General features: G+C 54.7%; 1 protein-coding gene across 1 annotated transcript in view; it reads left to right on the plus strand.

The window, feature by feature from the left end:
- Positions 1-2,842: 2,842 nt before the first annotated feature.
- LOC119965703 (nuclease EXOG, mitochondrial-like) overlaps positions 2,843-16,381 on the plus strand; it is a 38,381-nt gene continuing 24,842 nt past the window's right edge. Inside the window, exons 1-2 of the mRNA XM_038796464.1 lie at positions 2,843-3,032; positions 3,285-3,464. Of these exons, the coding sequence (XP_038652392.1) occupies positions 2,843-3,032; positions 3,285-3,464 (370 nt within the window). The remainder of the gene's footprint in view (positions 3,033-3,284; positions 3,465-16,381) is intronic.

The following is a 16,381-nucleotide window of genomic DNA, read 5'->3' on the forward strand; positions in this document are numbered from 1 at the left end:
GGGGAGTGAGGAGGGGTCTGGAGTTAGAGTGAGGGGAGTGAGGAGGGATCTGGAGTTAGAGTGAGGGGAGTGAGGAGGGGTCTGTAGTTACTGTGAGGAGGGGTCTGTAGTTAGAGGTAGGGGAGTGAGGAGGGGTCTGGAGTTACTGTGAGGAGGGGTCTGGAGTTAGAGTGAGGGGAGTGAGGAGGGGTCTGTAGTTAGAGTGAGGGGAGTGAGATGGGGTCTTTAGTTACTGTGAGGAGGGGTCTGGAGTTACTGTGAGGGATGGGAGGAGGGGTCTGTAGTTAGAGTGAGGGAGTGAGGGGGGGTGTAGGTGAGGGGAGTGAGGAGGGGTCTGGAGTTAGAGTGAGGGGAGTGAGGAGGGGTCTGGAGTTAGAGTGAGGGAGTGAGGAGGGGTCTGGAGTTAGGGTTGGAGTTAGAGTGAGGGGAGTGAGGAGGGGTCTGTAGTTACTGTGAGGAGGGGTCTGGAGTTACTGCGAGGGGAGTGAGGAGGGGTCTGGAGTTAGAGTGAGGGGAGTGAGGAGGGATCTGGAGTTAGAGTGAGGGATGGGAGGAGGGGTCTGGAGTTAGTGTGAGGGGAGTGAGGAGGGGTCTGTAGTTAGAGTGAGGGGAGTGAGGAGGGATCTGGAGTTAGAGTGAGGGATGGGAGGAGGGGTCTGGAGTTAGAGTGAGGGGAGTGAGGAGGGGTCTGTAGTTAGAGTGAGGGGAGTGAGGAGGGGTCTGTAGTTAGGGTGAGGGGAGTGAGGAGGGGTCTGGAGTTACTGTGAGGAGGGGTCTGGAGTTACTGTGAGGGATGGGAGGAGGGGTCTGTAGTTAGAGTGAGGGGAGTGAGGAGGGGTCTGGAGTTAGAGTGAGGGGAGTGAGGAGGGGTCTGTAGTACTGTGAGGATGGGTCTGGAGTTACTGTGAGGGATGGGAGGAGGGGTCTGTAGTTAGAGTGAGGGGAGTGAGGAGGGGTCTGGAGTTAGAGTGAGGGGAGTGAGGAGGGGTCTGGAGTTAGAGTGAGGGGAGTGAGGAGGGGTCTGTAGTTAGAGTGAGGGGAGTGAGGAGGGGTCTGGAGTTAGAGTGAGGGGAGTGAGGAGGGGTCTGGAGTTAGAGTGAGGGGAGTGAGGAGGGGTCTGTAGTTAGAGTGAGGGGAGTGAGGAGGGGTCTGGAGTTAGAGTGAGGGGAGTGAGGAGGGGTCTGTAGTTACTGTGAGGATGGGTCTGGAGTTAGAGTGAGGGGAGTGAGGAGGGGTCTGCAGTTACTGTGAGGAGGGGTTTGGAGTTAGAGTGAGGGGAGTGAGGAGGGGTCTGGAGTTAGAGTGAGGGGAGTGAGGAGGGGTCTGTAGTTACTGTGAGGAGGGGTCTGGCGACCAGCGCCATGTTGTACGCCGCAGCCATTGCAAGTCGCCGCTGTGCAGTTGTGCGGCCATGTAGCCAGCAATTCTCCGCTTGTTTATGTTGTGGGGGCCGGGCGTTTTGCGCAGTATGGCTGCTGGCCCCTCACCGGTCAGAGGATCGATGCGGAGGCGGCGCTGATTCTTCCCACGGATCCTCCTGACATAGCCTCACAATCGGACAATCTGGCTCCGATGATAATCGAGTCCAGTGATGTCACTGTCCCAGCAGGCAGCTGGCATCTCCCATTTTCACAAAAACATCTATGACTGATTGACAAAGACATCTCGATGATCAGCAAGCTTACAACTCAAATAGTCCTTTAAAAGTGAGAGTCAGTTTTCAGCATTAATGAGGGTTGACGAGAGGCCACATATCTGAATGATTCCTGGTGGATGTGACAATCATCATCTCCTACGTTTGTGCCTGGATAAAAACAATACTGCTGATGTTGGAGAGCTGAAATAAAACCAGAAAAGAACAATTACAACTTCTGTTTATATGGCACCTTTACCATCATGAAGCATCCCCAAAGCAGTTTATAAGTTACCCACCCACCATCATCTCATCGGCTCCAATGTCCGGGACCGTGAATGAAAGGCTCCTGGACAGTAATTCACCTTCTCACTCCTCGACTACCACCGCCGCCTTTCGCAGACATGAGTGAACTGGCTAGGCCAACATTATTGTCCATCCCCAGTTGCGCTTCAGACGTTCGTGGTGAGTTGTCTTCTTGAACCGCTGCAGCCCCCGAGATGTAGGCGCACCCACTGCGCTGTTAGGGAGGGAGTTCCAGGATTTTGCCCCAACAACAGTGAAGGAACGGCGATATATTTCCAAGTCAGGGTGGTGAGTGACTTGGAGGGGAACCTCCAGGTGGTGGAGGACTACTCGGTTGTCGACAGGCTTTGGGGAGTAAGGAGATGAGTTACTCACCGCAGGATTCCTAGCCTCTGACCTTCTCTTGTAGCCACAGTATTTATATGGCGAGTCCAGTTGAGTTTCTGGTCCATGGCACAGTGCGTGTGTGTCTCTCAGAGGTGGTGTGAAAGGAAGGCAAAAGTGTCGACACCGTCCAGGGAGAAATAGATCAGGTGACGGTCACTTTCTGTTATGTAAGTGAACATGCTAAATACCTGCTGGAGGGAGAGTCGCCATGCAAGTTGGGAGGCCAAGATTCCAAACGGATTTCCCGCCGGCGAGATTTTTTGGCCTCCTGCCAAATCTCTACCCACCACCATTCCTGCCACTGGCGGGAACAGAGATCGCCGCTGGGCAATCATTAACCTTCCAGCTGAATTGAGAATTCAGTGGCGAGACGTTAACTCTACTTCTCTGTCCAAACAAACTACCTGATCCGCTGAATATTCCCCGCATTTTCCCTCACTCGCTGAAACCCACCAGCCGGGCCTCCATTTCCCCAGGATAAAGGGGGCCCGGATCATTAACGAGGGGTCCGATAGGATGGACGCGGAGAAGGCCTTTCAGCTGGAGGGTGAATCCCAAACTTGGCATCGTGAATATCAGATTGTCACTAACAAATTAGACAAGGAGGTTGGGAGAAAATGTTTTACACAGAGATTGGCGAAGATGCGGAACATGCTCGAAACGGTGATGAGGGAGAAAGGAAGAGAGGGATATGTTGTTGGGGAAGGTGAAGGAAGGTTGGAGAGATCATAAAGGCGAACATGAACGCACTGGATGAAATGCCCCATCTCTGCGCTGTCAGTTCATGGTAGTTCGATGTAATTGTGTGCTTTTTGTTTTCAGCAGCCACAGTATTTTACTTCAGCTCTGTGTAAACAGAATTGTGTACTTCTTTCATTAAAGGGCCCCCGGGGAGAGAACAACACCCATGGAATTAAAAAACGAGCATAACAACTCTGTTTACATTCCCGTTCGGCAGTGGAGGAAAGTAACAGAGGATTTCGCAATGAGGGGCATTCCTTCCCCTCGGCTGTCAAGAAACCCTCTGCACCTTTGAACAATCTCAGCAACTGGAGCTCTGAAACACTGGACACGTCGATGGACGAGGTCACAAACCAGCTTTCCACCAAATCCTCACCTTCAGCTGCCAAACATCCCTGTAATTCTATTAGTGCGGAGGCAGCTTTTTATGTTGAGGGGAGCCAGGCCAAATAAAACCTCGCTCTTGCCTTTGAAGGTCTATTGGACACATGGCCCCCACTGCCAACCGCCTCTGAGGCCCAGGGGTGCCGCTGCTAACCGCCTGAGGTTGCTATGGCGACACAGTGTGGGCCGCGATTAAATCATTCTGCCTGGGTCCCCTGGCGCTGAACTGTGTGTCTCTCTCTCTCTCCTCTGGGTGCAGAGCACAGCTGTGGCTTCATCAGTCAATCTGAAACTTCATTGCGTTGCTCTAGCAGGTAAATCCTCCAGAGGTACAAGAGCGCATTAGTGCAAATGGCCGCCCCTCCTTCAGCTCTTTGCTAAGCTCACTGCTGTCAGGTTGTTCGAACAATCTCAATATCACTGAGTTTCCCTGTTGTGGTTAAAAATGCGAAGGTCCGGAAGATAAATTCTTCCCGCTGAAGGAGGCCATTTGGCCCATCGTGGCTGCACTGGCTAACTCCTGTCTACATCCGACAAAATTCCCTGCGAACCATTCCCAACAATTAGGCCGCATTAACAAGCTTGGAATCTCCAACAGGGCACAGTAAACAAGGGGCGGGATTCTCCCCTACCCGGTGGGGCAGGGGGTCCCAGCGGGATGGAGTGGCGTGAAGTCTCCGCACCTTTGGGGGGCCAAGCCCTAACGTTGAGGGGCTAGGCCCGCGCCGGAGTGGTTGGCACCCCGCCGGCCGGCGGGAACGGCCTTTGGCGCCACGCCAGCCGGGGCGATAGCAGCTGCTGACGTCATCCCAGCGCATGCGCAGGGGAGGGGGTCACTTCCGCCCCCGCCATGGTGAAGACTATGGCGAAGGTGGAAGGAAAAGAGTGCCCCCACGGCACAGGCCCGCCCGCCGATCGGTGGGCCCCGATCGCGGGCCAGGCCACCGTGGGGGCACCCCCCGGGGCCAGATTGCCCCCCCCCCCCCCCCCAGGACCCCGGAGCCCGCCCGCCCCGCCTGGCCCGCCGGTAAGGTAGGTGGTTTGATTCCCGCCGGCAGGACCGGCATGACAGCAGCGGGACTTCGGCCCATCGCGGGCCGGAGAATCGCCGGGGGGGGGCCCGCTGATAGGCGCAGTGCGATTCCCGCCCCCGCCAAATCTCTGGTGCTGGAGACTTCGGGAGATGGCGGGGGCGGGATTGATCCCGGCCACCGGCGATTCTCCGACCCGGCGGGGGGTCGGAGAATCCCGCCCCAGATATCCATCTGATGAAAGGTCACACATCTGAAACGTCGGGTGATTTTCCGGCCCTTCCACTGGCAGGATCGTCCAGACCCTCCAAAGTCAACCCCCCCCTTCCCCCCACCCCCAACCCCAACCCCGTCAGCCACCCCGCCCCATCGCTGTTGGATTCCCTGATGGCAGGATAGGCGAGCCATTGAGTGAAAGTGAAAATCGCTTATTGTCACGAGTAGGCTTCAATGAAGTTACTGTGAAAAGCCCCTAGTCACCACATTCCGGCGCCTGTCCGGGGAGGCTGTTACGGGAATCGAACCGTGCTGCTGGCCTGCCTTGGTCTGCTTTCAAAGCCAGCGATTTAGCCCAGTGAGCTAAACAGCCCATGACCATGGCAGGACTGGAAGATCCTGCTGCTGGCCAATGGCAAACCACTTCTGCCATGGAAAACCCACCGTGTGTGGGGGGTGGGGGGGGGAGATGGAAAATTCCAGCAGTTGACTATGTTTCCCTCCACCGTACTCCTCTCTGACCCGAGCTTTGGTCTCCTGTGCAAATGACTACCGATGCAGCTCATGCTTGAGGTGAATTTAAGATTATTGGTCCTGGTATCTGGGTTATTATTCCAGTTTTAAAAACCCACCGTACAGAGTGGATCTCTCTCACGCCCCTCTCTCCAATGTCTGTATGGAGCAGTGTGAATTACTGAGGACATAGATCCCTCTGCTGGAGACTTGCATCATTACACCAAACACCAATAATATTGCACAAGGCAGTGTTACTTATCCTGCTGCAAGATTTTCACAATCACCAGACAGGAATGTTCCCTTCCAGTCAGGAAACACTTCAGAAGTCAAGGGCATTCAGCCTCTGATCTTCGGGTAAGCGTTCTCCAAGGTGGCCTTCAGGACGCACGACAACGCAGAATCGCCGAGCAGAAACTGATAGAACATAGAACATACAGTGCAGGAGGAGGCCATTCGGCCCAACCATCCTGCACCGACCCACTTAAGCCCTCACTTGCACCCTATCCCCGTAATCCAATAACCCCTCCTAACCTTTTTGGACACTAAGGGGCAATTTATCATGGCCAATCCACCTAACCTGCACGTCTTTGGACTGTGGGAGGAAACCGGAGCAGCCGGAGGAAACCCACGCACACACGGGGAGAACGTGCAGACTCCGCACAGACGGGGGGATCGAACCTGGGACCCTGGTGCTGTGAAGCCACAGTGCTATCCACTTGTGCTACCGTGCTGCCCAAGTTCTCCACGCATGAGTACTGCCTTGGATTCATGTCGCATTACTTGACCACCCCCCCCCCCCCCCCCCCCCCCCCCCCCACCATCTGGCCTGGGCTTGCGATATCGTACCAACTGTCCTGGCTTGAGACAATTCACACCTCTTTAATCTGTGATTATCCCTCTCTGCAGTTGCACCGTCTGTAAAGACTTCAATTGCCTGCAAAGACTCGCATTCAAAGTATCATCTTGCATCATTCTCTTTGTCGATATATGTGTTTCTGGAATGTACCTCTTCATTCACCTGAGGAAGGAGCAGTGCTCCGAAAGCTAGTGATTGAAACAAACCTGTTGGACTTTAACCTGGTGTTGTAAGACTTCTCACTGTGCCCACCCCAGTCCAACGCCGGCATTCCCACATCAAGATTTTCTTTGACACAGTTTTCTTGCCGAGGTATCATTAAGGGGTGGGGTTAAATTAGGTTTTAACCGGTAGCTGGAAGAGAGTTGCTGTAAGGAGCAGCCTGATTTTCCAACTGCACTTTCTGTACAACGTGCTCTTTTTTAGCGCTGGTTGACCCAGTGAAGCACTTCTGCTCATCTGAAACACCTCGTGAACTCTTTCTCTCGTCATAAACATCTCATAAACGAGCTTTTTATGACACGTGAAAAGTGTCCTTCACCGCAAAACTCTTAGCTGCTGTCAGGAGTAATGGAACCTTTGTTTTCTTTACGATTTTCACACTCTCCCCAGCCCCATCCCACTATCTTGATTGTTATTTTGTTCCTCGTTTATGGGGTGTGGGCTGCACTGGTTAGACAAGAATTTATTGCCCTGGAGAAGGTGGTGGTGATCTGTCTGCACTCCAAGCGGAGCAGGAACACCCACAGAGCTTCTTCCTTGCCCTGAGAAAGATCAAATTCAGGCTGTCCCACCACCTCGCGCTCCCACAACCAGCCTTATTTTACTTGGATCTCTCCCACTCCCCTCTCTCTCCGATGTCTCAGTGACCTTCGAGAAGTTAGGCAAACCTTCAATGTTTCCACTTACGAGAAATGTTAACTTCTGCTCCCAGTACTCAAACATTTCCCTCAACAGCTCGAAAACCAGAATGTTGCTCCCCAGTACGGGCATAGCTCGGGCATCATCTTCCCTCACTCCTGGGTCACATACAAAGAAACAGCTGATAGGTAACTCGTACCCTCGATCTCAACCCCTGGCTGACAAAATATTTCTTTTCTCAGCACGATAGCAACATCTATAGAGTCAAAGCGTGGGATTCTCCGTCGGCCGACACTGGAATCGCGAATGGACGGAGAATCGTGCGAGATGAAAATCATTGGCGGCGCCGGGTGCCCAGCGGAATGCCATGCTCCGGTGCCTCGACAGTGGGAGCAATGCGTTATACTCCACACGTACAGTAAATGCCGTTGGCATATCATTAACGGGCCCCAGCCGGTATTCTCCGGGGGCTCCACGATGCTCCACCTCCACCAGGCAGAATTACCGACGGCGAGTTTCACTTGTGGTTTTAAAAATCAGGAAACAGGCGTCATGGCCGCTGGGAGGGAGAGAAGGGGTATGAAAAGGGGTGTGGGGTGAGGGAGGTGTGTGGGGAGTGGTGTCCAAACATGCATTATGGAGTCCATGATATGGTTTGTGGTGAGGTCACATTGATGGTGAGGATGTTGCAACTCATTTTAACATGAACCATTTATCGTTCGACTGTAACTGTTTATAGATCCCGGGTTACTGTCTGGTATGGTGCTTTTACCATGCAGGCTGGCTGATTACAGAGTCTCCCCCTGGACTATGACATTTTAGGAGGGAATACTGTTCTCCAAGAGTCTATTACCATGTGACTCTATACATCATACAGTTTGCCGTGTCAACCTCCAGTCTCACATTAAAGCTTGCCCTGCCGAGCACCTTTACATTGCAATGGCATGCACATAGTGTCACAAAGGGGCTGGTTTAGCACACCGGGCTAAATCGCTGGCTTTTAAAGCAGGCCAAGACAGGCCAGCAGCACGGTTCAATTCCCCGAACAGGCGCTGGAATGTGGCGCCTAGGGGCTTTTCATAGTAACTTAATTGAAGCCTACTCGTGACAATAAGCCATTTTCATTAATTTCAACATCCCCCTTTCTCTGCCAAAGAAAACTGTCCTTTCCAACGGAGTAGAATTACTTGTAACACAATCTTTACTTACTATCCCTGCTCATCTAGCTCAGATCTCTGATTTTATATATCCAGTCATACGCCTTGGCGGTTTTTCCATATCTCGGTCTGTAATGTGTGGAGGAGTGGTATTGGTTCTCCGTGGTTCTGGTACTTGGGCTATGCCCACGAGATAGGTTTTCAGGGCATCTTCCAGTTGTGTTCCTCATCGTTAGCAACTGGTCTGCTTGTTCGTCCCATTACTCCCGAGGGGAACGTTTCAATCCATTAATCCGAGAGAGGACTGGAAATCTATTTTACCATATTGTCCGCCATGTTCCTCTTGGACATTTACGTTTTGCAAATGGAACTTTCAGTTCCACTTGCTTCATAATCGGCCACCAAACGGATGTTTGTTGTTTCATTTTCAAATCCTTTTGCAAACTTTATGAGTCTTTTCATTCGGCCCAAGGTTTTTCAGCACATCCGAGGCTTCAGTGCTGTCCCTTCCTCAGTTCTTTCTGCTTCTTTCTGTTTCTCTTTCGCTGTCTGCAGCAGAGCTTTGTCCTTGTCCTTCAGTTTGAGTTCTCTGTTGTTCGGTCTGGCTCCGGTGACGTGTTAACTTCTTTCAGTTCTGGAATCGTGCTAATCATGGTTTGGTTATCTGCTCACAGCTGGGAAAGCTCCACCGCTTTTCCATCCGCTCTCTCTTTCATTCTGCCGTTTCTTCGGCTTCCTCCGGGAATATTGACCAGTTGCTGAATCTTCTCTGCCAACTGCTTCTTCCGTTTGTTCATAGTGACGGGAAAGTCACTTCTCTCCGTGATCGTCCAGACGAATAAACCTTGACCTCAGGAATTCTTGCATCAAGTGACGACCTTTCGACAGCATTTCCTTTTCTTTGTGAAGCTCACGTGCTGCATTTTCAGCTTCCATGAATTCGGTAGAATGTCCTTGAGTTTCTTTTATTGTGCTTCCAGTCCGCTGTTTGAGACAAGCTTCATTCAGTGGTGGTGGCGTAGTGTTATTGTCACTGGACTAGTAATCCAGAGACCCAGAGTACTCTGGGGTCCTCGGTTCAAATCCCAGATAGTGAAATTCGAATTCCATAAAAACCTGGGGCTGGATTCTCTGCTCTCCGACACCGAAGTCGCGTTCTGCGGCAGGGCAGAGTATCTGTTTCGGAACCAAAATTGGGAGTGGTGTTGGTTTTTGTATTCTCCGCCCCCTGAAAAGCGACGATCTGCAGGAGTAGGATTATTCATGTCCTCAGGCCTGAGGCCCGCCTTGCGATGCTCCGTCCCGACCGGCCGAGTTCCCGACAGCCTGGGTTATGTGCGCTCACGCCGTTCGTGAACTCAGCCTGGCAGCTGCCACAGTCGGGGGAGGGCAGATCCGCTGGCGGGGGGTGGCTTCATTCGGGGCTGGGGCCACAGTGCGTGGGCGGTCTGGGGCACGAGCGGCCGAAGGGGGGGCACTAATTTGGCGGTCCAGGCCCGCGGGCTGAGTACGCCAAGGAGCAGGATGCGGCCACTGCAGGCCTCTGAACCTGCTGGGGACAGCATTGGCAGCTGGAGCTGCTGGGGACAGCATTGGCAGCTGGAGCTGCTGGGGACAGCATTGGCAGCTGGAGCTGCTGGGGACAGCATTGGCAGCTGGAGCTGCTGGGGACAGCATTGGCAGCTGGAGCTGCTGGGGACAGCATTGGCAGCTGGAGCTGCCGGGGACAGCATTGGCAGCTGGAGCTGCTGGGGACAGCATTGGCAGCTGGAGCTGCTGGGGTCAGCATTGGCAGCTGGAGCTGCTGGGGACAGCATTGGCAGCTGGAGCTGCTGGGGACAGCATTGGCAGCTGGAGCTGCTGGGGACAGCATTGGCAGCTGGAGCTGCTGGGGACAGCATTGGCAGCTGGAGCTGCTGGGGACAGCATTGGCAGCTGGAGCTGCTGGGGACAGCATTGGCAGCTGGAGCTGCTGGGGACAGCATTGGCTGCTGGAGCTGCTGGGGACAGCATTGGCAGCTGGAGCTGCTGGGGACAGCATTGGCAGCTGGAGCTGCTGGGGACAGCATTGGCAGCTGGAGCTGCTGGGGACAGCATTGGCAGCTGGAGCTGCTGGGGACAGCATTGGCAGCTGGAGCTGCTGGGGACAGCATTGGCAGCTGGAGCTGCTGGGGACAGCATTGGCAGCTGGAGCTGCTGGGGACAGCATTGGCAGCTGGAGCTGCTGGGGACTGCATTGGCAGCTGGAGCTGCTGGGGACAGCATTGGCAGCTGGAGCTTCTGGGGACAGCATTGGCAGCTGGAGCTGCTGGGGACAGCATTGGCAGCTGGAGCTGCTGGGGACAGCATTGGCAGCTGGAGCTGCTGGGGACAGCATTGGCAGCTGGAGCTGCTGGGGACAGCATTGGCAGCTGGAGCTGCTGGGGACTGCATTGGCAGCTGGAGCTGCTGGGGACAGCATTGGCAGCTGGAGCTGCTGGGGACAGCATTGGCAGCTGGAGCTGCTGGGGACAGCATTGGCAGCTGGAGCTGCTGGGGACAGCATTGGCAGCTGGAGCTGCTGGGGACTGCATTGGCAGCTGGAGCTGCTGGGGACAGCATTGGCAGCTGGAGCTGCTGGGGACAGCATTGGCAGCTGGAGCTGCTGGGGACAGCATTGGCAGCTGGAGCTGCAAGCTATATGCTGCCTCCCTGCTAACCCCAGCAAAACGGGGAACCGGGGGCTATTTTACGCCAGTTTTCCTGGTGTGGGGACTTAGTCTCCAAAACGGAGAATCCAGCCGGTAGATTTTTTTAAACTCTCGCAATGGAACTATTGTCAATCATCGCAAAAACCCATCTGGTTCACTAATATCCTTTAGGGAAGGAAATCTGCCGTCCTTACCTGGTCTGGCCTACATGTGACTCCAAACCCACAGCAATGTGGTTGACTCTTAACTGCCCCTCAAGGGCAATTAGGGATGGGCAATAAATGCTGGCACAGACCGCGACGCCCACGTTCCATGAATGATTTTTCAAAATTCCTTTATGTTGCTGAATGATTTTGCATTCAATCTCAAAGCATAATCAGCTGCACTTTCAACAGTTTATTCTCTTGTTGCCCCCTCTCTCGGGGTCTCTGTTGCCCTCTCTCTGGGGGTCTCTTGTTGCCCTCTCTCTCGGGGTCCCTTGATGCCCCCTCTCTCGGGGTCTCTTGTTGCCCTCTCTCTCTGGGGGGTCTCTTGTTGTCCTCTCTCTGGGTTCTCTTGTTGCCCCCTCTCTCTGAGTTCTCTTGTTCCCTCTCTCTCGGGGTCTCTTGATGCCCTCTCTCTCTGGGGTCTCGTGTTGCCCTCTCTCTCGGGGTCCCTTGATGCCCCCTCTCTCGGGGTCTCTTGTTGCCCTCTCTCTCTGGGGGGTCTCTTGTTGTCCTCTCTCTGGGTTCTCTTGTTGCCCCCTCTCTCTGGGTTCTCTTGTTGCCCTCTCTCTCGGGGTCTCTTGTTGCCCTCTCTCTCGGGGTCTCTTGTTGCCCTCTCTCTCGGGGTCTCTTGTTGCCCTCTCTCTGGGTTCTCTTGTTGCCCCCTCTCTCTGGGTTCTCTTGTTGCCCCCTCTCTCTGGGTTCTCTTGTTGCCCTCTCTCTCGGGGTCTCTTGTTGCCCTCTCTCTCTGGGTTCTCTTGTTGCCCTCTCTCTCTCTGGGTTCTCTTGTTGCCCTCTCTCTGGGTTCTCTTGTTGCCCTCTCTCTCTGGGGTCTCTTGTTGCCCTCTCTCTCTGGGTCTCTTGTTGCCCTCTCTCTGGGTTCTCTTGTTGCCCTCTCTCTGGGGGGTCTCTTGTTGCCCCATCTCTCTGGGGTCTCTTGTTGCCCTCTCTCTCTGGGTCTCTTGTTGCCCTCTCTCTCGGGGTCTCTTGTTGCCCTCTCTCTCGGGGTCTCTTGTTGCCCTCTCTCTCTGGGGGGTCTCTTGTTGCCCCCTCTCTCGGGGTCTCTTGTTGCCCCCTCTCTCGGGGGTCTCTTGTTGCCCCCTCTCTCTGGGGTCTCTTGTTGCCCTCTCTCTGGGGGTCTGTTGTTGCCCTCTCTCTGGGGGTCTCTTGTTGCCCTCTCTCTGGGGGGTCTCTTGTTGCCCTCTCTCTTGGGGTCTCTTGTTGCCCTCTCTCTCGGGGTCTCTTGTTGCCCTCTCTCTCTGGGTTCTCTTGTTGCCCTCTCTCTGTGGGTTCTCTTGTTGCCCTCTCTCTCGGGGTCTCTTGTTGCCCTCTCTCTCGGGGTCTCTTGTTGCCCTCTCTCTCTGGGGGGTCTCTTGTTGCCCTCTCTCTCTGGGTTCTCTTGTTGCCCTCTCTCTGTGGGTTCTCTTGTTGCCCTCTCTCTCGGGGTCTCTTGTTGCCCTCTCTCTCTGGGGGGTCTCTTGTTGCCCTCTCTCTCTCGGGGTCTCTTATTGCCCTCTCTCTGTACCAGTGTGGGGGAGCCTGTACCAGTGTGGGGCAGCCTGTACCAGTGTGGGGCAGCCTGTACACAGTGTGGGGCAGCCTGTACCGGTGTGGGGTAGCCTGTACCAGTGCGAGGGAGCCTGTACCAGTGTGGGGGAGTCTGTACACAGTGGGGGAGGGGGAGGGGGGGGAGAGCCTGTACACAGTGTGGGGGAGCCTGTACCAGTGCGAGGGAGCCTGTACACAGTGTGGGGCAGCCTGTACCAGTGCGGGGGAGCCTGTACCAGTGCGAGGGAGTCTGTACCAGTGCGGGGGAGCCTGTACCAGTGTGGGGGAGCCTGTAACAGTGTGGGGGAGCCTGTACACAGTGTGGGGCAGCCTGTACCAGTGTGGGGGAGCCTGTACCAGTGTGGGGGAGCCTGTACCAGTGTGGGGGAGTCTGTACACAGTGGGGGGGGGGGGGGGGGAGAGCCTGTACACAGTGTGGGGGAGCCTGTAACAGTGTGGGGGAGCCTGTAACAGTGTGGGGGAGCCTGTAACAGTGTGGGGGAGCCTGTACCAGTGTGGGGGAGCCTGTACCAGTGTGGGGGAGCCTGTAACAGTGTGGGGGAGCCTGTAACAGTGTGGGGGAGCCTGTACCAGTGCGGGGGAGCCTGTACCAGTGTGGGGCAGCCTGTACCAGTGTGGGGGAGCCTGTAACAGTGTGGGGGAGCCTGTACCAGTGTGGGGGAGCCTGTAACAGTGTGGGGGAGCCTGTACCAGTGCGAGGGAGCCTGTACCAGTGTGGGGGAGCCTGTACCATTGTGGGGGAGCCTGTACCAGTGTGGGGCAGCCTGTACTAGTGTGGGGCAGCCTGTACCATTGTGGGGGAGCCTGTACCAGTGTGGGGGAGCCTGTACTAGTGTGGGGCAGCCTGTACCATTGTGGGGGAGCCTGTACCAGTGTGGGGCAGCCTGTACCAGTGTGGGGCAGCCTGTAACAGTGTGGGGCAGCCTGTAACAGTGTGGGGGAGCCTGTACTAGTGTGGGGCAGCCTGTACCAGTGTGGGGGAGCCTGTACCCAGTGTGGGGCAGCCTGTACCAGTGTGGGGCAGCCTGTACCAGTGTGGGGGAGCCTGTAACAGTGCGGGGGAGCCTGTACCAGTGCGAGGGAGCCTGTACCAGTGTGGGGGAGCCTGTACCAGTGCGAGGGAGCCTGTACCAGTGTGGGGGAGCCTGTACCAGTGTGGGGGAGCCTGTACCAGTGTGGGGGAGCCTGTAACAGTGTGGGGGAGCCTGTACCAGTGTGGGGCAGCCTGTAACAGTCTGGGGGAGCCTGTACTCAGTGGGGGGAGCTTGTAACAGTGTGGGGGAGCCTGTAACAGTGTGGGGGAGCCTGTACCAGTGTGGGGGAGCCTGTACCAGTGTGGGGCAGCCTGTAACAGCGTGGGGGAGCCTGTACACAGTGGGGGGAGCTTGTAACAGTGTGGGGGAGCCTGTAACAGTGTTGGGGAGCCTGTACACAGTGGGGCAGCCTGTAACAGTGTGGGGCAGCCTGTAACAGTGTGGGGGAGCCTGTACCAGTGTGGGGGAGCCTGTACTAGTGTGGGGGAGCCTGTACCAGTGTGGGGCAGCCTGTAACAGTGTGGGGCAGCCTGTAACAGCGTGGGGGAGCCTGTACACAGTGGGGGGAGCTTGTAACAGTGTGGGGGAGCCTGTAACAGTGTGGGGGAGCCTGTACACAGTGGGGCAGCCTGTAACAGTATGGGGGAGCCTGTAACAGTGTGAGGGGTCCTTTATGTGCAGATGAGAGGGAGTCTCCACCAGTGTGGAACCCACCTCCCCGGGCACCTCTCCTGCCCCCTACCCTTCCCTGTTCCCAATCATACTCTACTCCCCCACCCCCCACTACTCCTACCCTACAGCTGTTACATCACGGCCCACTCGACCAACCCCGCCTACTTACTCCCCTCGAATCTTACATCAGTGATCCTCACATAATCCAAAATTCACTTCAAAAGAAAGACCTGCTCTATGTGGAGCTTTGAGTGACCAGCGGATCTCTCAGGTCACTCTACAGCCAATGAAGTACTTTGGAATTATGGCCATGAGTCTGACACACAATTGGGAGTGTGGTGAGGGGGAGGGGAACCTGCAATCACGCTGCGGTTATAATCATTGGGGCTGGTTTAGCTCACTGGGCTAAATCGCTGGCTTTTAAAGCAGACCAAGCAGGCCAGCAGCACGGTTCGATTCCCGTACCGGCCTCCCCGGACAGGCGCCGGAATGTGGCGACTAGGGGCTTTTCACAGTAACTTCATTGAAGCCTACTCGTGACAATAAGCGATTTCCATTCCATTTCCATTCCATTGTTGAGCAATGGCAGGTGGGTGAAATGCTCAGCGTGTTTACCTGAGGCTTTGTTTTGACTTCATCTGAGCACTGGTGTAAATATTGCGAGGAACAGACGCCCTGCCTCGCCCAGAGATTGAGCACGCCATGTTCACCTCACAACTGTTAGGCGGCAGCGCCCTCTGCAGGCAAAATCTAGAACTGTTTCCATCTCTCCTCCTGGATGGATCTGAACATGCACCTCTTTGACCAAGCGTTTGACACCCCTCCCACGCACCACCTCCCCACCGTCCTCACATCCCCTGTCGTGGCTCAGGTGCCAGATTTTGTTTGATCGCACCGTGCACTGCTGTGACCTGCCCTCGTGTAACTTCCCATCAAATATCCCATTCAACCACTGTGTGTGGCAGCAAGTTCCAGCTTGCTAACCACTCCCTGGGTGAAGTCTGCCTGAAGGATTCCAGGTGCTAAATATTTTGGTCCAGTGAATATTTTGGCTGGTTGAACTCTTATCAGTGGTCTCGTGAACTTTAATTAGTTTCCTCTCAGCCCTGCTCCTTGTCCTCTGAGTAAAAATAAATCTTTAACGTTTCCTCTTGATTTAATGTTTCGGTATGGGAAAAATAGAATGACCGTGCTCACCTTTCCTGGGCCCAGCCGGGTGTATTGATAGGCACAGGCATGGAAACATAGAAAGGAGCAGGAGGAGGCCATTCAGCCCCTCGAACCTGCTCCGCCATTCATTATGATCATGGCTGATCATCCAATTCAATCCCCTGATCCCGCTTTCCCTCCATATCCTTTGAAACCCTTCACCCTAAGTGCGAGACCTAATTGCTTCTTGAAAACATACCTCGCCAGATTCTCTGTTGCTGAGACTAAGGGCTGGATTGGCCATCGGCGGAAACCTCAGTTTCGCTGGCAGCGCACTCACGCCTACGGATTTCCCCACGGCTTGGGGGTGCCCACAATGGGAAGCACCATTGGCCGGCTGCTGGGAAAAGGAGCCTGAGAAAGGAATACCCGTGAATTAGTATCCAAGGAGTGATTCCACCTTTTGGAAATTCCGGCCAAGTGAGTGATTGAAGGTGCGGCTCTGGGATTGGGCTCGTCAGCCGCACGAGGACCCACAGAACCCGTGGTCAGTAACACGGAGTATCTTCATGGACAATCATACTCGTTCCCGAGTGATCACCGCATTCTACCCATTATAGTTCCTTTAATGGAATTAACAGCTTCATGACAAACCAAAGTTTAAAAAACATATATATCTTCCCTTGATTTTATTAGCATTTTAAAAATATTTATAAACACTAAACACTGATAATATAAAACATTTACCCACCAAAAAAATGTCTCCGATGTCTCCGGCCTCTGCTCAACCAAACAGTTAGAGTGTAAATAAAAACTCACCTAAAATCCGGGTGAGTGGCCCAAGTTAGCGCTGTGGCTGGATTTTTCATTCAGCAGCATCAGCGCAGCGCAGGGCTTCAAGCTGTCAAAAGAAGCATCCGGGAGTTTGAACACCAGCGTGTTCCAGCGTGTACGCCCGCACTTCCGGGTCATCACG

The sequence above is a fragment of the Scyliorhinus canicula genome, chromosome 5 (genome assembly GCF_902713615.1).
Source record: "Scyliorhinus canicula chromosome 5, sScyCan1.1, whole genome shotgun sequence".
Taxonomy (NCBI): Eukaryota; Metazoa; Chordata; class Chondrichthyes; order Carcharhiniformes; family Scyliorhinidae; genus Scyliorhinus; species Scyliorhinus canicula.